The sequence below is a fragment of the Mus musculus genome, chromosome 9 (assembly GCF_000001635.26).
Source record: "Mus musculus strain C57BL/6J chromosome 9, GRCm38.p6 C57BL/6J".
NCBI classification, from domain to species: Eukaryota; Metazoa; Chordata; class Mammalia; order Rodentia; family Muridae; genus Mus; species Mus musculus.
The window spans coordinates 64,925,317-64,946,794 of record NC_000075.6 but is presented as its reverse complement, the minus strand read 5'-3'; the positions used below and the strand labels follow the sequence as shown (position 1 = coordinate 64,946,794).

Sequence of the window (21,478 nt, the reverse complement as noted above, 5' to 3'; positions counted from 1 at the left end):
GGTCTCTTCTCGACCCTTTCCCAGTCTCTAGGATAAACGATAGAATCCACTTTATTAGCAAAAGGTTCTGTCTAACTCTGACTTCTTTGATAATGTCTGAGTCCAGATGAGTCCAGTTCTGACAAGCCCCGGCACAGTGGTCATTCCTCCATTAGTCATTTACATGGGGCACAGACAGGGGGAAAGTCCTGCCCGGGGTCACAGTGCCGGCTGGGTTAGAACTACCGTCTGACTCCCTAATCACTGCTGTTTCCTCTCAGGCTGCTCCTCTAGGAAGCCACAGGCTTAGAGAGAGGGTGACTCCTTGCTGCATTATTCAAGCTGAGGAAGCAGGAACCTCTGTGGACAGGCCTCCTTATGGAGTCCTGGCTTCTCTGAGAAAATCCCTGTGTGTATCAGGGCAACAGTGTTCAAACCCCCTCTGACCTGCCTCCTGGTTCTTTGTAATGATTCTGCTTTCCTTGAAACTCAACACACTGTGAAATTACTGCTGCATCTGAGCAAGGCCATCAAAGCAAAGCTTGCTAAGTGAGTGATGAAAAACCTGTAATTTTAATAGAGAATTTGTCCAACTTAATTGTCCAGGGCCAATAGTAGCAGCTCTTTGCCAAGCAGTGAGCAGGGGCTGATTGCAACTGTGTTCTTCCTCTGTGTTGAAACTAATTCAGTAGGATTTTTAATTGACAGTATTATTAATGAAATGTTATTAACTATACTTGAAGGTAAATCCTACAGTACTTAACATATGGATGCATTGGACTTGCCATGAATAATGTCCATGTAAGAATAAGTACAAATGTTGGGCAGTGGTGGCACACACCTTTAATCCCAACACTCGGGAGGCAGAGGCAGGCAGATTTCTGAGTTCGAGGCCAGCCTGGTCTACAGAGTGAGTTCCAGGAAATCCAGAGCTCTACAGAGAAACCCTGTTTCAAGAAAAACAAAAAGAAAAAAGAAAGAAAAAAGGAAAAAAAGAATAAGTATAAAAACCCTCAAAACTATAGCTGTTTAAAAATGATTTACAGTTCCATTCTGGGGTGACTTTTAGCTACAGAGAGATCAAACCACACCTTCTTTTGTGTCTGAATTTAACTGGCTATGAGCTGATCACACAGCTATGATCTGACCAGAGGGACTAAGTTATACTATATCTCACCGCCAGTGAGAGGACAAGCCTCTACGTTGATCCATAAAGCAGTTCTGTGCAAACTCAGTCTTTGGTGTAGCAAACCATACTGGTTTTCCATCTTTGTGGCTTAATGTAAGCCTGTGCCTGCCCTGCAAAGTGTTTCTCCTTACCGATGAAACCATGAAAGCAATCTCCTCTTCTCCTTTCTCTCCCTCTCCTCCCTCTCACTGGAGAGTGGCTCTCCTGGGTCAATGGGTCCCTTTAGTTAAACATTGTTGGAGAAGACAGGGCTCAGAGAAACTGGGCCTTCTCCATCAGCCATGGCTCTGAAATTGAGAAGTCTGGGGAGAAATACTCAGAACAGAATGCGACATAAAATGATCACCCAGCTCAGAAACCTGGCCGCACCTATCGGGTGAAAGTTCAGGCCCTCAGGTGGGAGAACACCCGCACATAACCACGCAGGCCGCTCCTACTCACTGCGGAGCTATTTACTTCCTAGCTACCGGGATGCCATGGAGCTGTGAAAGAGAGGTGTGGGATAGCTTGCAGAGCAGAGGGTTTTTATTGCCTGGCTTTAGCAGAGTCTGCTGATGCCTGGGCTGTCTCACCCCATTCACAACAACATGATTTGTGGCTCCCACACAGGATTCTCTTCCTTGATGTTAACTGTATCCCTCACACGACCTTTCATCCAGATACTTAACTAATAAACAGTGTGCATGGTTCCTTGGCTTGCCCATGGATCAGGGGATAGTTAGCAGGACACCTGAGTTAAAACCCAAATATACTGATTCACCATCATCACTAACTATCACCGACTAGCTGTGTGTCTTTGGCCAGGTTAAGTGCCCACTCTGACACTGTCTCCTCATATGTAAGATAGGGATAACAGTCTAGTTTTGTAGAATTTAATAAGAAATTGTTGCAGGGTGGTGATGCACAACTTTAATCCCAGCACTCGGGAAACAGAAGCAGGTGGATCTATGAATTCAAGGCCAGCAGCCTGGTCTGTAGAATGTGAGTTCCAGGACAGTCAGGGTTACACAAAGAAACTCTGTCTCAAAAAAAGAAAGAGAAAGGGAGAAGGGGGAGGGGGAAGGAGCGAGAGGGACTGTAAAGGCACAGGTATGTGGAATGGCCCCTCATTAGCATGGGCTCCCTTCTTGACTACTCCCTTTCGCTGAAGTCCCCGAACTGGCCCCGAAGAGACTGAACCAAATACACACAGAATAAGACTCTGGTCTCAGACTTTGGGACACACTCAGCTTTCCCACCCAGTGGCAATGCTGAAGCAGATGTGCAGAGGAAGGGAAAGGAGCTGGTGTCTTTTTTCTCGCCTGTGTTTCTCTTCTTGCCGGGTCAGGGCTTCATCGCACTAGCTCTGCTCCGCGGCTCCCAGCATGCCTTGGTAACAGGCAATAAAAGCTCTGCAAGCTATACTGCACCTCTTTCACAGTTCCATGGCATCCCCATAGCTAGGAAGTAACTAGCTCCGCAGTGAGTAGGGACGGCCGCATGGTAATGAGCCTGTAGGGGCCTGAACTTTCACTGACAGGTGACAGGTGCGGCCAGGTTTCTGAGCTGGGCGATCTTTTATGTCGCATTCTGTTCTGAGCACATAGAATCAGAGAGAAGTTTCTTGGGACCTGTGATTCTAATAAAATATATTTAAGACTATTTCCAGAAAAAATGATTTAGTATTGATCATATAGGTATATATACATGCACACACACATATATATCTTTAGTTTTTTTACATCTTTACATCTATTTAGTGTGTGTGTTACATGCTTTCTTATGCCACAAGTACATGTGTGGGGATCATGTGGGTCCTAGTGGATGAATCTCAGGTCATGAGACCTGCCCCTCTGAGCCATCTCAGCAGCCTATGGACAGTATTTTAGTCTCTTTTGACACTTAGCGCAGCACTGTCAGGTTCACATCTACTGCTGTAAGGTGCCTTTTACGATCCCCAGTACTGCAATGGTAAATGTCTGCATGGCTGTCAACAGTCTCATTTATCTCTCTTTGAAACTTTACGTTGGGTGTTAAAGTACTTTATGTGTTGTTTCTGGACTCAGATTACAAATTTCTGGACTTCTTTAGCCATTTTGTACTCACAGAGAGCCAACATTCTACGGAGAACCTATTGGCACCCAAGGGTGACAGACCCTTTACTGCTTAGCCAGAAAGGACCAGCCACAGTCGGTCGGAAGAGCAGCCCTATGGAGTGCCAATAGCAAAAGGGGTGTAAGGATATGAGTTCTTACAGTGCCCTGTATAGCCAGCAGCTTGCTGTAGAATGGGAAGCCTATGGATAGAAAGCAGCCATCTTGGTCCTTCCTGCCTCTATGGCTGTGGGTCCCATTCATGTTAGGTTCCAGAGATGCTACTGTGCTCTGAGAGAGCTCATCTTGGCTGGGCTGAGGGATGTCCTTCAACTGTTTAACTAATCCTTGATGTCCTTCTAATTGTCAGAATAAGATAGACGGAATCTCTCTGTCTCTCTCTGTCTCTCTGTCTCTCTCTGTCTCTCTGTCTCTCTGTCTCTGTCTCTCTGCCTCTCTCTCTCTCTCTCTCTCTCTCTCTCTCACACACACACACACACACACACACACACACACACACACATTGTTACAGCTCACACTGGCTTCCAACACTGGTCCCAGTTGAATCCTCAGTCTTCGAATCATTTTCCACTGCAGCTCAGTAGTAGAGTGCTTGCCTGGTGCACACCTTTCCTCGGATAACTGGATGAAGTTTCTATAGTTCCCCAAACAGGCAGTGCCAGCAGATGACACAAGAAACAATTATTAATAGCACAGCACGAACATCCACACAAGCCTACTCCAACTGCTTGTTGTTTCCACAGATATGTGTGTGCCTGAAGAGGTGTTTCAGGCATCCATACAACACATGTATGGAACATGATGGGATTAAATATCAAAATAATATTCGTGGTGCTCTACGAAGAACAGCATGCATTCTAGATGCTCTGCCACCTGAACTAATTAGAGAATAAACCCAACAAGCAACTGCCTAGTGAGGGGGCATAGAAGTGAGAGTGGTAGTTAATAAGGGGATTTTAGAGTGTGAGGAGTTCCTGTGAGGGAAATGCACAAGGATAGGGTAGTGAGGACCCTCCCTGAGGGGAAACAGGGGAGGCTAAAGAGTGGGCTTCAGGTTAGAATTGGGCAAGCATTCCTGCAGGAAGGAAGAACACTCTCAAAGGCCCAGAGCTGGAGGGACCTGGCACATCAGTGCCATTAGTGGTCAAGGCAGGGAGACTGGTACAGGGCATCACTGGGGAGGATAGGGCACCTGGGAACTGGATACTGAGTTTGGGGTTCATTTGAGGCACAGGAAGAGATGATCAGAGTCCTGTTCCAGAGGTCATCCCCAAACTGTTGTGTAGAGAATGAATTAGAGGTGCACAGTAATGGAAAAGGAGTAGCAACAAGTCTGATTAGGAACTGTTTGGAGCAGCCAGCCATCCAGCTGTGTATGTGTGTTTGCACATGCATGCACACATATGCACACCATAGTCTCATTTTATCCCCAAGGGATGCATGTCACGATCCCTACTGGACAGATCTAAAATTTATATCATTTACTTTATAGATATTTTCTTTGGCATAGCTAAAATTTATGTACCATTATGTTTGTACTTTCAAGCCCTTACTAAATAAGATAAGGGTTGTTTGAGTGCAAGCACTGAGGATAGTCTGATAACTAAGATAACTACTAAGTGACTGGTGGGTGGGTAGCAAATATACTGTGGACACACTGAACACAGATGGTTCATGTCTCTGGCAGGATTTTCGGGGTCAGCCTGAGAGTGCATTAAGCTACTCAGAACACCATACAATTTAGAAGTTACAATTTGCTTGTTTCTGGAACTTTCCATCAACTAGGTCTAGACCCCAATTGAATGCAGGATACTGAAATCAAGGCAAGTGAACCTGCATCCCACATGCACATAGGCACACACACGCATGCACACAGCCGTCCGTGGAGATGTTCTGAAGACGTTATTGTCTGAACTTGGCAATAAGGAGGGAGGGAGGGAGTCTAGGATGGTGCTGAGCTTTTTTTGCATAAGCAGAGAATGATCCAGCCACAAAGAAAAAGAATCCCAGAGGGGAAATGAAAATCATTTCAGGAAACTCAGGAACTCTGCTTGGGAGTATGAGCCTGGGGTCTTCTGTGGCTGCCAAGGAGGCGATTGCACAGAGGAGCCTGAAGATGGGGCATCAGGTCTGGATGTGAAGTGTGAAATTGTGGGTCGATAACAAATGTCATAGTCAAGGGAGGTCCAAAGAACTGAGATGAGAGAGAAAGAGCAGGGCCTGTCTTATACTCGCAGCCTGTCAGGTCTGTGACACAAATCAAACACACTTCTGGCTCTCCTGGAGCTCAGCTTAATGGAGGAACTGGAGCTGGTCCAGCCTTTGTGGTGCCTGGTACTTCTTAAGAAGGAGAATATAAAACCACTTCTACAAAATTAGGCAGTAAAGGGAGAGAGGCCCTGCAACCTAAGCCTCATCAGCTACGCAGTAACACGTTCTCCTTGGTGGGGAAGGTGGAGGAGTCAAAGCTAATAGTTACGGCATCCTGTAGGAATGTTTAGGCAAGTGTTCAGGGACTTCAGAGGGTCAGGGAGGTCTGGTAGAGCGGGATACAGGAGGCTGTCCTGAAGGAGTGTGGTCTTGCCATCCTGTGCTGAGGTTGGACCAGAGGAGCGGGACCATCTGTGAGGAATCAGACTGCAGCCGTGCCGTACAGGGTGTGGCCCCTGGCATCAGCAGCTGAACACTTGAAATGAGTGCAGAAGAGGAAGTGTGAGATGCCCACCCAGCACCCGGCATTCCAAAAAGAATGTAAAACAGTTCAACCTCTTCACGTCCATTGTGTCGCAGGGACACACCTAGAGGACTGCAGAGATAGGCCAGTGGTAGATCACACTCGTCTGATACGTTTGACCTATGAGTTTGGTCCCTGGCACAATAACAACAACAAAGTTTAGCTGGGTGGTGGCGGAGGCACACACCTTTAATTCCAGCACTCAGGAGACAGACAGACCTAGATCTTCATGGGTTCAAGGCCAGCCTGGTCTACAGAGTGAACTTCAGAACAGCCAGGGCTGTCTCAAAATAAAAAGTAGGTTATGAGAATGCGGCCCAGGCTAGGTGGGGCGGCACATGTGCTTTATGCCAGCATTTGGGAGGCAGAGGCAGGCAGGTGACTGTGTGTTCCAGGCCAGTCAGTGCTGCATAGTGAAACCCTCTCAAAACTAAGCCGAACAAAAAAGAACCCAGTGCTGCACTGTGGACGAGCAGGGGGCCCTCTCTCTTGGGGACAGTGGCATTCTAGAACATAGAGGAGGAACACAGTGTGACTGGTGTGCTTGAAAGTCACTGTGGGGGCTGGAGAGATGACTCAGTGGTTAAGAGCACCAACTGCTCTTCCAAAAGTCCTGAGTTCAAACCCCAGCAACCACATGGTGGCTCACAACCATCTGTAATGAGATCTGATGCCCTCTTCTGGTTCATCTGAAGACAGCAACAGTGTACTTATATATAATAATAAATAAATTAAAAAAAAAAAAAGAAATTTAGAAAGTCACTGTGGCTGAGGGGTGGAGAATGAACCTGGAGGCAGGAGAGTGGAGGCCCAACTGAGCAGCCTGGGCCCAGCCTGGGCTGACTCACTGGTATGTGCTGTAAGGCAGACAGAAAAGTATGCTCATAGCCACTTCTAATTCTAGTTCCAGGGGTCCAACACCCCTTTTTGACTTTCTTGAGCACAAGGCATCCACATGATACAGATACACATGTGAAGGCAAAAACACTCGTTCATATTAAACAAACCGGTTTTTTTTTTTTTGTTTTTTGTTTTGTTTTTTGTTTTTTAAAGGTTGACATAAAAGCCTGTTGATCTGAGTTTGATTCCTGGAACCCACAAAAAGTGGAAAGAGAATCAACTCTGCAAAGTTGTCTTCAGACTTACACACACACTTGCGCATGCACACACACACACACATACACACACACACACACACACACTCAAGCCCTCACACAAAGCAACAATAATAAACAAAATATAGTCATTTAAAAGAAAGGAAATGGCTGAGAGTTGCATAAGTGTGTGACTCAGTATTCAAGGCGAGGGGGGGCTAAACAGCAAGATCATGCACCCCTCCCCCACCCCACAAAGGGCTTCAACACTAGAAGTGCGATCTGAGACTGCCCATGAGCACACAGAGAGTTATTTTAGCTTGAATAAATCTGAGCCCCAGAAACCCATGAGGGATGTGCACTGTGGAGCAAAGATCAGTCTCTTGGCTCTCTGTGGACAGAGCAAACCGTTCAGAAGTGTAGCCTGCCCCCACTTGTCTGCCTCCAGCGGACTCGATAGGAGAAAGCAGAGGTGGGCAGGCAGTGATCAGTGAGGTGAGTGGGGTAGTGGCAGCTAGGGCTGCGGGCCACCACCTCTTTCTCGATAACCTCTCAGGTGTGTCCTGCAAGCTCTAGAGGAGCTTATTGAAGCACACAGCTCCCCTTCACGTTCAGCTTGGTCATTTCATCTCTGTGGCACTCACCTAGACGGCCATTCTCTAACAGTACCAGCCATTCAAGCCTTCCCTACCCTTCAAAAGCCGTCACTCCGTCCACTGCAGGAAAAGCCGTCACTCCGTCCACTGCAGGAAGCCTTCCTGAGCACCTCACATAGCGGCACCATGTATGCCTCTTTTATTGTGACCCAGGCTCTCCTTTGCTTTCATCTGTGTGACAGATAGGTCTCAACTCCTTTCTGAATGCAAACTCCATATCCTCAATATCTTTTCTCCTCCTAGCCACCAACACAGCCCCTTATCTAGCACAGTGCATGTGCTCACTATACGAGGGGAGTGACGGGGCTGGACGGGAGGGTAGCCTGTGGTCGGGTGGTATTTTTAGAGCTGAACAGAGAAGGAAGCTGTTCTGCTCATGAGTGGGTCTTAGTGGCTAATGAGGGAAGCAGAGGGAATGTAATGATAGTCACTAAGGCAACTGTGTCTAAAGATAGTGTCACAGGCCACCTGGGATTGTCTGTGAACCCTCCTTACCTTTGTTGAGAGCTACAAGTCAGGGGACCAGAGATGACTACATCAAAAGATCACTGCATGGTAAAACAAACAAACAAACAGACACACAGACAGACAGACAGACAGACAGACAGACAATGTAGGATCTAGGGGATGGTGGTTTACTTCTGCAAAGCACTCCGTAAAGGGGGCTGAGGTAGGAGGATCACCACAAAGGCCAGCCTGGACTGAATAGTGAGTTCTAGGCTAACCTGGGCTACATGGTACACCCATCTCTAAAAATAAATAGAAGACTGGACTCTAGTTGAGTAGCCAAGTCATATATCACCCAGATGGCATTTCAAGGTTACAAATGCAAAGAAAGTGAGTCTGCTGGGCTTCGGGTTTCTTCAAACTTGACCTCACTCCTCAGCAGTCCGTCCCACGGCTCCCCTAAAACACAAGCACTGAGCTGATCCCACAGCAAGACTTTTGAATCGCAAGATGTGCTAATGCTGTTCAACTTTCAAGGGGAAAGTGGGGTTGAGGGTGGGGTGCAGCTCAAAGGGTCATGGAGAAAGCTTTATACAAGAAGCGCCCTGGTTTTCTGAGCAGGAACAAATGATATGATCCGGGTTAGCAGAGAGGAACAGAGGGAAAGGGCATGAACAGGGCAAAGGAGTAAGAATTGATGAAGTGACTCTACCATCCACTCAGTAAATATACCTCATCTTTATCATGTCTGTTCACATGAAAAGAAATTGGGGCAAATGCGAGGGCAGAAAAGAATAGGCACCTATAAGAGGAGGCTGGAGAGATGGCTCAGTGGTTAAGAGCACAGGCTGCTCTTCCAGAGGTCCTGAGTTCAATTCCCAGTAACCTCGTGGTGACTCATAACCATCTGTGATGGGATCTAGCGCCCTCTTCTGCTGTGAAGGTATATACGCAGGCAGAACACTGTATACATAATAAATATATTTAAAGAGATGAACCGAGGATGGTGATATTTAAATGGAGACCTGAAGTAAAAGGAGAGAGGAGCCAAAGAAGGGCAAATAGGAGGAGAGGGAGGAGGAGGAAGAGGTGGGGGGGCCTGGGATGTGCTTTCCAGACAGGTGACACATTTGAGACAAAAGGTGGTGGGCATGTTGAGACATTTTTTTGAGGACAGATTAGATCCTGGGGTGTTTTGGGTTGCAGTAGCAGCTTTCCTAGAGAGAAGAACAGGAAGGACAGGTAGAGATGAAAAGGCAAGGTCTCTCCGTGACATCTTGTGACTCATCTCTTGACTTCTGTTCCCCTCTGCAGCCCAGTGAGGATGCTGTCGAGGAAAACGAGCAACAGGACAGCAAGAAACTGAAGGTGGGTGATGTGTGAAGCTCGCCCAGCGGAGGCAATGCAGCATCCTGGTTTGAGCAGGGATATTGCTGGGTCTCAGCATATGTCTGAACACCAGGTTGCTGAGGTCCTGATGCTGTGCAACCCGGTCAACTCAGGGAGGCCTGGGAGGCCTGGGAGGCTCCTGGGAAACATGAGGGTGACCCGGGAAGGAGCAGGCTGTGTGGTTAGGGCCTCTAGGCTCCACACAGTGCTAGTTTGGGAACTAAATTCTTAACGTCTGTCCCAGACAATCAGATTCTATATCTGTAAGACCTGATTTGCACTAGAGAAACTCAAGTTCTAATCTCTAATCTCAATGTTGATTGATAGAATTTCTATTACTGATGGCTTCAGCATATCCAGAGCTAAGGAACTAGGGGGCAGGGCCTAAGGTTTCTGAAAGACTGGCTTAAGGCACGGTGTGGAAGAAGTTATAGGAACTTTGAAAGGAGGCAGGAGTGGGAGTAGGGGTGGGGGTTGGGTGGCTGTGGGGCTGAAACCTCCTATATCCGTTGTAATAGCCATAGCCACTAGGTGGCAGAAGAGTTCAACTGGAGCGACGTAGGGAAGGAGAAAAGGGTAATCTTAGAGTATTTCAGTGTGCCGCTATGAATAGGTGTGTGTCCTATCTGTGTGCAGTACAGGTGTGCCTACTTTGGTGCCCTTGAAGGTTTCTGAGGGTGTAAAGTTAAAGTGGGCTCGCAATTAGTAGACCTGGATTGCTAGTTTGACTCCCTGCTTGACCTCGGCTGTATCACCTGCCTTTGCGTGTCCTTTTCTGTAGATGGGGATCCTAGTGTTGCTTATCTCTGGGTGAGGAACAACAACCACGCACAGCCAGGCTCGCTGTGTGGACCGTAAAGGGCTGTGTACAGCACAGCAGCCTGCCTGTGTGGAAGTAGATGAGTGTGTGTGTGTATTAGAAAGGTTGCTTGCTGGGAGGTGCAAACCTTTCCACCACATGGTACCACCGATCCTGGTGGAGGTTGTGGGACTCACGTAAGGTGCAGAAGGAGCTTGTCCCGGAGGACGAGAGAGAGATGGGAGCGAAGGAAGCAGGGGCTCAGGGCTAAAGACGCCCTCTCTCTGGTCTCTGTGGGAAGGAGGCAGGTTGGAGGAGAGGCTCTCCTGCAGCCCCTCCCCTGACCCGGGCAGGGACCCACTGAGGTCTGTCCGGCTCTCCCCTTGCTCAGCTCCCGTCTGTGCTGACCCGAGGGAGTAGCTCGGCCTCGCTGCACAACAGTATCATCCGCAACACCATCTACCACCTCATGCTCCACAGCCTGGACCCCCTGGGGGAAGGTAAGCAAGACCGACACCCGCCTGTCTCCCCGTGCCATGCCTCCCCTCCCGCTACCGGAGAGAATTTGGAACTTGCAAATGCTAGTGACCGTGGGCTGAGATGAGAGGACAGTTATCTGAGAAGAGAGTGGGTAGGGAAAGCTAGACAGCCTGGAAGACAGGGAATGTGTAAGGCCTGGTCTCATCCAGACAGAGCTATGTGGAACATGGCGGCTGGGGTCCTTAAGTAATACTCTAATGTTTCTCTGCCTCAATGTCTCTGTCTGTATAATGAAGGGCTTTATCTAAAGCCAGACCACAAATACCATGGCCTATTTAGATCTGTGTTGGGACAGATTTAGTGTCCCATAGGGATGCTTCAGGGGACACCTCCACAGCTCTCTGGCATCTCTCTTTGCTTTGTATTCAGCTCTGGAGTCCTAGGAAGTTTGCTCTCCCCACCCCCGCCTCCACCCTCACCCCTCTGCTTCAGCCAGGAGTCCTAAAGGACACCCCAGGATATGTCACATCCACTTCTGGGGGTGGAGGAGCGGTGCACAGGGTAAATGCAGTGTCTAAGGTGCTGAAGTTGAACTTGACATAATAGCAGCAGTGAAGAGTCCCATACCTCACAAGTCTTTCCGCTTGATTCCCCAGAGTGCTACCCCACATGTCTCTTACCACCCTACTGCCTGCCTCTCAGGAAGTCTCCAGGTCCCTTTGGTCCCACCTTTTCTGGGTCTCTGGCGCAGAACTGAGCCCAAGTAGGAGGTCCACTCAGAAAAAGATAATGTTGGGCCAAGCCAGGGCATGCAGTTAGGCAGGAGAGCCTCAATATAGCATGCAAGAAAGAGTCCCAGGAAGACCCCTGGCGCCATGGCCCCTGGCACATTCTAGGACCTCAGAATTTCATGAGGCCCTGACCTACCCCTTCAGACACATTATGTGTTTAAAAGCATATTGTACTAGAAAAAGCAGTGTCGAAGGTAAGTCAGTGAGAGTTCCCTTAGAAATTCTTCAAGGTGAGCCTGGGCGACATGGCAACCAGCCCCAGTACCTCTAAGGAATAAGCAGATGGGGGCAGCCTCAGGTGCTGAAGGCTGGAGTGGACCTGTCCTGGCTCTCTAGGTCATGCCCAGTCATTCCCAGCAGAACCACTGACTCTAGCCAATTCCTGAAAACAAAGAACCTCTCCTGCATGGACTGTGGGGCTCCCAGACCCAGCCACCGCTGTTATCAGGCTGCCAGCTGGCCTGCTTGTCCTAACAGGATTATGTAATGCGCGGGCCAGGCCGAGGTCAGAGGAGATTGGCACTAAGGAGATGATCCAGCCATGCTGGGTGGGGACAGGGCACTTGAGGGAACAGTGCCAGGGAAGCTGGTGACCGTTGTCCCAGCCAAGACCTGTTATATGGACTGTGGGTGCGGTAAGCCACGGGCCAGTGAATGACTGCAGGTGTGTCCTGGTATGCAGCTGGAGTCTGATCATTTGCCAGTGCTTCTGCCTAGCGGGGCTAGGTCCTCCCAGGTTCCTTTGTTCCCAAGCCACCCCAGCCGTCTCCCAGGCAGATTCCAGGTGGCTAGCCATCCAGATGTTTCCGCCCTTCTCCGGTGGAACTCCCCAGATCCAGCTCTCTCCACGAGAGATGATCCCTGTCCTCTGAACTCTCACCTCCCCGGCCAGGGTGGTGTTTTCCTCCCTCGACTCCCATGTTTATCTTGTGTTCTCAGTCAGATGTGTGGGAGAGAGCAGCAGTGGAGGAGACATCTGGCAGTGACCTGGGAAACGAGAGGCCAGGGCAAGTGATGTGAGTCCCTCTAGCCAATCAGATGTGCCAGGGCAAGTGATGTGAGTCCCTCTAGCCAATCAGATGTGCCAGGGCCAGGGTGGGGAGCCCAGCCTGCCTTTCTTTGATTATGGCGGTCCTCTGTTAAGCAGGATACTACAGCTATTGATTGTGCTTAGAGGGCTCTGGGCCTTCTGGATCTAGGTGACAGAGTTGTTCTGAAGTTCTAAATGCTCCAGGAAGACCAGCTGGGTGCCAGAACACCTTGTGGGACCAGAGGGGGCCATAGCAGCAAACCTGTACATGAATTTACTGCCAAGGCAGCAGCAGCAGCTGAATAACTCAGAGGGTTTAGGGCACAGGTAGCAAGGAGGAAATGTCAGGGTTGTTTTTCTCTTTTCTGACCATCCTGGAGTCACGCAGAGCCTTCATTCCATGCAGCTTCCCACACTGTATCTTCTCAGCATCCTTGCAGTCTGCCTGACTCCCTCCCCCATTAGATGATCTTCAGGGTCTCTTCCGACTCAAACTCACCTAGATCTAGAACACTGGGCATTTTCTCCATAGAACTCTGCTCTTAGTGGGTAGCTGCTATCAGTCTACCACCATCACTGTTACAGCCAAAAAGCAACCCAGTGACTTTTTTCTAGGGGCTTTTTAAAATTCAGTCCTGCATAAATCCACCAACCATCTACAACTACAACCCTGGAAGGCTTTTACAGGTGAAGTGTCTGAGGGATGGAGAGGTTGAGGAAGCAGCTAGCTGGGCCATCACTACAGCATACCTGGTCAGGCTAAGAGTCACACCCAGGTCCTCAGGCTCCAACATGTGTGTCTGATGGTGAGGTTGAAGCACTGCTCCGGTCAAGCATCCCTGTCTCCTGCATCCTCAGGTCAGGGCTCTGGGTGCTTCATGGTGTTGCCATTTGCAGGGGACACACAGGCTTTCCAAGTAACCCAGTGTCCGTGGACAGAGCTAGCTTGCATTTAGAATAGGGACCATGTGGCCATTACCTCATGTGTCCATTTGTACCGTTGTTCTGCCTGCCCTTCCCCACCCTCCTGCCAGCTGACAGGGGGACCGCCTAAACTAACCTTCTCAGTCCATCTCTTCCTTCTCTACCTCAGTGTTACTCATGGGAAGTCTTTTGCACGTTGCCTGGTACATAGTCTTGGAGGGATAGAGGGGCCCTCTATATTATTTTTCTTGCCTGGAAATCAGGGCAGCTCTTCTGTGCTTGCCACTCTAGAGGTCTCCAGTAAAATCTATTCCAATAAAATGTGACCCCACTTGGAATCTGTGTGTCTGGGACCCAAAGGGTATGGCCAAAACTTGATCCCTCCCTGCTTTCTGCAGGAAAGGAAAGGCTCAGGGGCAGCAGACCCCTGGAGCAGCTTGCACAGAATATGCTGTCCTGACTTCTAGTAGTTTGTGAAGAATAAGCTAAAAGGGACCTTACCACTCATCTAGTCCAAGATGGCAAAAATGGTCCTTTGTCATCAGACCTCCTCTTCCTGGCCATCACAGTCATCATTGACTGATCCTGGCAGGGACTCTCCTACTGAATTTGGGTCAGAGGTCTCAAATGAGCCATTGCTTGAAGTCATAAAGGAAGTGCATCCTGCAGGCTGGTCCCAAACCAGCCATATGTTTATCAGAGAGGAAATAGGGGGAGCAACTTGCCCAAGGTCATAGCCAGTTAGTGATGGCACAGGGACTCAGCCAAGTTTACAGATGGGGCACCAGGAATAGGTCTGGTGAGATCAGCCGCAGACACCACAGTCCTAGGCCAGCCTTCCAGACCCTATCAGCTTCAAGCAGTTCAGGATCCTGACTGAAAGGTATGCCCAGCAGCCCCAGCGGCCCCAGATAAGATGTCTTCCTTTCTCCTTCACAGCCCGCCCCTCCAAGGACAAGCAGGAGAGCTTGAATCAGGAAGCCAGAGTTCTCTCCCAGACCAAAGCAGAAAGCAGCCCAGACGGTGAGAGGATGGCCAGACTGGCCACTGGCCAGGTTTCTCCTGCCACAGCCCCTGCTTCTGTCATAGCCAGTGCAGAGCAGACACTGAGGCACATGTCAGTCAGTGTCCCTGAGGCTTTTCCTTCAGTGATTTTTCTGTGACAGGCTCCCAGTAGCTTCCTCCTGGTTCTCCTCAGATGAGGCAGGCAAGGGAAGGCCAAGGGATCACCCAGTTCCCATATCCTATTTCCTAAACCGCGTCCCAAGGGAGACTCTATTTCTTCTACACAAGGACATTGTTGCTAGTGACTGGCTTGACATGAGCAGGCTTATTGAGGGCAGGTGACCTGGAGCCCAGTGACAGAAGCCTAGCAGGCAGGACAGCATTGACTCGTGGGCTCTGCCCACCAGGCTTCCCTGGCTCACTCAGGAACCCATAGAGAGTCGTTCTTTCTATTCCATAGCCAAGGAGACCAAGGTTCAGAGAGATGAAGTGAATTGCCCAAAACCACACAGCCAAGAGCTCGTTAGCCTGTAGCTAATCTGAACATTTCATATTTTCCAAGGGCCTCTACTCCACCATTCTGATCCGTAGTCTCAGAGAAGTTTGCCTTTGACCTTAGTGGGATCTTTTTCTAAGGACCAGCCCTCCCTGCTCCATTAACCCAAGTAGTTCCAGCATCCCCAGCCACAATTCCAGGAAATGCCTGAGAATACAGGGCAATGCTCCCCAGATGTCCTCTCATCCCTCACGCATTCAGGGGACAGGGCAAGCTCAATTCCCAGCTCCTGAAAGCCTCCTGAGCCCCTCACAAATGCCCTGTAGCCTCTCCTTCTCCTGCCTGTCTCTGCAAGCTGTTCCCAGAACCTGCTCAGTTCCCATCTAGCTCTCACCTAACCCATGTTTGTCCTTTAAGAGGATGAGCCAGCCGAGCTCCCTGCGGTCACGGTCACTCCAGCCCCTGCTCCAGACGCCAAGGGAGATCAGGAGGACGATCCAGGCTGCCAGGTAGGCTCTCAGCCTCTGCACAGCTGGAGGAATTTCAGAGGCCAAAGAAGGGTTTTCTGGCCAAAATAATTCCTGAAATAATAAGGCCTGAAATCCTGTTTATCCCTGTGGGGTGAACCATGCCCCTTTTCTAAAGTCATTTGGAAGAAAAAAAAAAAAGCACACACTTTCCAGACCCAGACCCAGACAGCTCATGGCAACACCCAGCATGAGATTATACATATCTCAGAGTGTGTATGCTCAGCCACGGGCTATAAAGAACACAAGGAATTGCTAGTGTGTCAACCAAGCCACCAGAGACTGAGTCCAGACTATCCCAGACCACCAGTGGCTTAAGTGCAGGAAGAGTGCTGCTGGGTAGGTCTTTCATTGCTATTACATCCTTATCCGTACCTGTATCCATAGCTTGCTAAGACTCGGCATCGCTCTGCCTTGACAGCGTCCTCTTCCAGCACTCTCTGGCCAAGTTTATTTTATATCCGTGTTTTTCTACTATGGGTCTTTCTCACATGGTTCCCTCTCCCTAGAGCCCCTCTCTCTCCATCCCTAGATAGCCTTGTGTGGCCTGGAATGGGTAAAAAGCTCCCTTGTCTACATGAAGCCCCAGAATCCAGATGTTTCTGGGACTTTGCACCTGACATGGGGCTTCCACAGCTGCTTCCTGTTTTCCGAGCCCCACCTAGTTCCCCTACTAGGGAAGGTTCCTGAAGACAGCATCCAAGTCTGAGCCATGCCAGCCTCCACCCCAAAGGGAAACATCCTGCCTAGCACATGATGCATCCAATACAGGTCGAGTGAATGGCAATAAACAGATGTTAACTCAGCAAGTTCTAGCCTTGCTCTTCCTATTCAGCGCCCAGAGGCACACTCTTCAACCATGCGCAGTCCAGCAGTCTTGGGGCTCTGTCTCTCAGGTGGTGTCTTCTGGTGTGTGAGCACCAAGCAGGCCTGCCATGGCCAACTCGTGCGAAAAGGAACGAGAGCATGTAGAAACATCTGGAACCTCAGCCCAGGAGGTAAAGCTGAGCCTCAGAAGGAGCAGGGTAGAGGCCCAAGAAGGCTCAGAGAACAACACTTTGCTTCTTCATCTGATCCTCGACTCTGGTAGCATATTAGGAGAATATGGGAAAACTTTAAAAAGTTGTTCCCTGCCTACCCACTGAGTCAGCATCCCCAGGGCAGGTCCTCCAGCATCCCCGCTTAAGACATTTCCAAGTAGGCTGGGCAGGATGGATCGTGCATTTAATCCCAGCACCCAGGAGGCAAACACAGGCATATCTCTGTGAGTTCAAGGCCAGCCTGGTCTATGCAACAAGTTTCACATCTGACAGGGCTGCACAGAGGGACCCTATCTCAAAAAAACTAAAGAAAAACTTGCTCAAGGGATTAGACTATCGTGTTACAGGTCGTTTCAGATCTGGGACCATCAGAATCAGTGGCTCTTAGTGTGTAGGACAACGAGGATGTGAGCTACAGATGACCTCTTCCATCTCAGAGGTGCTAAGTCAGCTGATATAGTAAAGCCAGAAATCTGCATTTCTAATAAGATGCCAAAATAACAAGTTTGGAAGCCAGAGGCGTCTTCAGACTTGGGATGTTAGTTTGGTGGTCAAAATGTCGAGAACTGAACTACAGATGTTCAAATCCCAGTGCCATCACATACAAACTGTTGACCACGGGCAATTTCCTCTACCCTAGTTTCTCCACTAGTAAGATGGGTACAATTCTATGTACTGATGGGTCCATGAAATACAGCAAATACTATTGTTGTTGTGAAGTCATTTACAATTGTGTCTGACACGTAAGAATGTGTGACAAACAGGTATATGTGTCATCATCTTATACATACAATATAAGAGTTTGAGAGTTCAGTAGACTTATTTAGCAAGGTGTCGTGTATGGCAAAGCATCATGCCATATTAGGCAATGTGGAAGCCTGGCACCTAGGACAAGGGAGGAGATAGTCTTGTTCCAGTGTGTAGGTTCCGTGTTCAGTTTTGGATGCTCCACTCAAGGTATGGCTAATTATAACAAGTTCTTCTAGCTGTGGCAGCCTCTGTGCCAGAGCATTCAGGAAGCTGGAAGACCCAGCAATCTTCAGCTCGCAGAGCAGCTATCCTGTGGACGAGTACTTAGGCATGCTGTATATGTCTCCGCAGCGTAAACAATGCGGTGGGGGGGGTGCTTTGATACAGATATTGACTTCAAACTTGTTAAAGGTGCTGTTAAAGGTGGGAATGTTGCTGTAGATGGTGAGTTTTCCAGCCTTGGAAGTAACCAAATAAAAGCTGGATGACTACGGGGCAGGCATGCCATAATGGGAAGTTTGCTGGGCCAGTTTTCTCCTCTGGATATTTAGCTGTACAGATGCTCTCTGACAGCAACAAAATAAAAACAGGGAGCAAGTGGGATGAAAAATCAGGCACAGTTGCTGCCGGCCATTAATCTGCTGTCTTTGGATTGTAGGAAGATGTGGATGAGGCTGAACGCAGAGGAGAAATGACAGGTGAAGAGGGTGAAAAGGAAACCGAGACGGAAGGAAAAAAAGATGAACAAGAAGGGGAAACTGAGGCAGAAAGGAAAGAAGATGAGCAAGAAGAAGAAACTGAGGCAGAAGGAAAAGAACAAGAAGGGGAAACTGAGGCAGAAGGAAAAGAAGATGAACAAGAAGGGGAAACAGAGGCAGAAGGCAAAAAAGATGAACAAGAAGGGGAAACTGAGGCAGAAGGCAAAGAGGAACAAGAAGGGGAAACTGAGGCAGAAGGAAAAGAAGATGAACAAGAAGGGGAAACTGAGGCAGAAGGCAAAGAGGAACAAGAAGGGGAAACTGAGGCAGAAAGCAAAGAAGTTGAACAAGAAAGGGAAACTGAGGCAGAAGGCAAAGATAAGCATGAAGGGCAAGGTGAAACCCAACCAGACGACACTGAGGTGAAAGATGGTGAGGGTGAAACAGAAGCCAATGCTGAAGATCAATGTGAGGCCACCCAAGGTGAGAAGGGTGCAGATGGTGGAGGGGAAAGTGATGGAGGGGACAGTGAGGAAGAGGAGGATGAAGAAGATGAAGAGGAGGAAGAGGAGGAAGATGAGGAAGAGGAGGAGGAGGAAAATGAGGAGCCTCTGTCTCTGGAATGGCCTGACAGCAGGCAGAAGCAGGCCATCTACCTCTTCCTCCTGCCCATCGTGTTCCCACTGTGGCTGACAATACCTGATGTACGGAGGCAGGTGAGAGCATCTAGCTGTGTATCATGCTGCCCATCCTGAGAGAGGCTACGAGGCCTTTACGTAGAAGGCTGGGGAACCTAGCTGGATGGACATCACCATGAGGATGTGGAGTGGGACTGTAGCTCTGCAGGGGAGGATGCACCACACCTGAGTCAGGAGCTGGAGACCTCAGGTGTGCCCTACACCTGCCACCATAAGCAGTGTGGAACAGTCCCTCTTGGATTCCAATCCCAGTATTCTGATTGTAGTTTGGGAATGATGGCCTTGTACCCCATCCAGAGTTCATAGAGTCATCTGAAAACCCAGGTTGATAATTGCTATTTCTCTACAAATCATTCTCTCTGTAGGGAAATAATACAATCCACATAAAGTCCAGAGAGGAATGGGGCAGGGGTGGTGGTGGTGGTGGTGCAAAAGTCAAATTCAAGCACTTAGCTGGGTGTGATTCCAGAGCAAGTCTGTAGCTCTCTCCGGCCTGGTCCTGCTGAATGCCTGGCTGAGAAGCCAGGCTCCTGGACATCTCTTCTTACCGATTGGCTCCAGGGACTCTCTGGGGACAGGGCCACAGCTCCGTGCACATTGCTTGTTATCTTCCTCAAGATCACTCATCCATTAGACCTCGTCACATTTTGGGGTTCCTTCAGAGAGGGGCCAAAGGCCAGTAGCCTCTGCAACTTATTTTTCTTCCCTTTGCAACCCCTACAGGAGTCCAGGAAGTTTTTTGTCATCACCTTCCTGGGATCCATCATCTGGATAGCCATGTTCTCATACCTCATGGTATGGTGGGCTCACCAGGTGAGTGGGCAGTAGAGCAGTCTTCCACTGCAGGTCCTAGTGTTGGCCATCTGAGATGCGTCTCCAGGATCCAGAACTATCAACATCCAGTGTGCCTGTGGTTCCCACGCTGTTTGTAAAGGCTTTTTAAAAGGAGGCTTTCATGCCATCAAATGCTTTCCAAGCATGGCTTTCCTGCCCTAACTGGTATTCAACTATATCAAGGCACAGGAGACCCTTCACATCTGGATTCACATCTGGATTCCAGTGGACCAGGCTGGCCTGATACTCAGGCTGGTGAAATCCCTTTCCTCGCTGAGTCAGCTCGCTGGCATCATGCCTGTCTTCCTCTGCCTGAGGACCACGAGATTTCGTGTTCTGCCCAGAACAGAACTTGGCACACAATCATAACTTCTGGCTTTTCTCTAGGCTAAGCATATGGATAGTACTGTCTGAACTTCTATTTGCAGCCTGGCTTAGCTGCCAGTGCACAGCAGAGCTCACATGTCCAGGAAAGAAATGTTGACAGAGCAGACTATTGTGGGGGAGGGGGCAGTTCTTTGGGCATGTGGAGTTGTTACAGTCGGAAGGACACACCTGGTATCATTAGACTTTTAGTGCCCACAGTGAAGAGCTGTGTGGTTCCCTGCAGCCTAGGGCAGGGGCCTGGCTCTTTATCTCTCAACCCATCCCCATTCCTCTCCTGTAGAGGGCATGTTCTGAGCCTTAGTGCTTTGATTATAAAGTAGTGTGTCACTGGTGCTGGGAACTCTGGTTTTCCACCTGGGGTTGTCATGGTTTCCACCTGGGGTTGCCATGGTTTCTCATGACTGTTGCTGTTTTACCAGGTTGGCGAAACCATTGGGATTTCTGAAGAGATTATGGGTTTGACAATCTTAGCAGCAGGCACTTCAATTCCTGACCTCATCACCAGTGTGATCGTTGCCCGGAAAGGCCTGGGAGACATGGCTGTGTCAAGCTCAGTGGGCAGTAACATATTTGACATCACAGTGGGGTGAGTGGTAGTGTTGCTTCCTAAGGCATATTCAGAATAACTAGAAACTGCATTCGCTTAGTTGGCTGGCTTTCTTCTTTACTCATTATAGATGCAACGAAAGGGCATTTGTAAGGTTAGTCCTTATGAGGCAATGAAGCATCCTCCCTCCATTCACCACAGCCTTAAATTAGCTGACAGGATGTGAGGTCCATTCATTCATTCTATTTCCCAATACAAGAGAGTGCTGCCTGTCAAGGGTAGAGCAGGGACTGGAAGGGTCACGTCACTCCTTTTCCTTTGTATGTGGGCTCCTGCTAGCTCAGAGGAACAAGAACTTTTATAGAAACAAGAACTAGTCCACCCTCCTGTTTAACCACTCCCCCCCTGCCCGTAGTCTTGCAGGCCGCCTGAGTACCTGGGCCAGTTTCATTACCTTGTCTTTTTTTTTTTTTTAAACAAAAACAAAAACAGAATGATCAAGGGTGGGATAAGGAGCCTGGTTTGGGATTAAACATTCCCTCCCCACTTCCTCTTCCTCCTTCTCCTTTTAAAAGGATTTATTTAGTTATTTTATGTATGTGAGTACACTGTAGCTGTACAGATGGTTGTGAGCCTTCATGTGGTTGTAGGAATTGAATTTTTAGGACCTCCGCTTGCTCCGGTGGGCCTCGCTTGCTCAGTCTCTACTTGCTCTGACCCAAAGATTTATTTATTATTATTATTATTTATTTATTTATTTATTATACATAAGAACACTGTAGTTGACTTCAGACACACCAGAAGAGGGCATCAGATCTCATTAATGATGGTTGTGAGCCACCATGTGGTTGGTGGGATTTGAACTCAGGACCTTCAGAAGAACAGTCAGTG

General features: G+C 48.9%; 1 protein-coding gene and 1 long non-coding RNA gene across 4 annotated transcripts in view; one reads left to right on the top strand and one right to left on the bottom strand.

Moving 5' to 3' along the window:
* The window catches only part of Slc24a1 (solute carrier family 24 (sodium/potassium/calcium exchanger), member 1), a 28,760-nt gene that overhangs the window by 4,826 nt on the left and 2,456 nt on the right, over positions 1–21,478 (top strand). For 2 of the 3 annotated variants that reach the window (NM_144813.2, XM_017313271.2), the window contains 7 exons: positions 9,507–9,560; positions 10,772–10,880; positions 14,545–14,628; positions 15,524–15,615; positions 18,082–18,837; positions 19,543–19,632; positions 20,460–20,626. In NM_144813.2, coding sequence (NP_659062.1) covers positions 9,507–9,560; positions 10,772–10,880; positions 14,545–14,628; positions 15,524–15,615; positions 18,082–18,837; positions 19,543–19,632; positions 20,460–20,626 — 1,352 coding nt within the window. The remainder of the gene's footprint in view (positions 1–9,506; positions 9,561–10,771; positions 10,881–14,544; positions 14,629–15,523; positions 15,616–18,081; positions 18,838–19,542; positions 19,633–20,459; positions 20,627–21,478) is intronic. The other variant, XM_030244216.1, reaches the window with a different exon arrangement.
* Gm39361 lies at positions 8,538–13,766 on the bottom strand. Its single transcript, XR_870866.1, has 3 exons — positions 13,432–13,766; positions 12,532–12,638; positions 8,538–8,651 (listed from the first exon to the last, which is right to left on the bottom strand). It is a non-coding gene; the product is annotated as a predicted gene, 39361 (long non-coding RNA).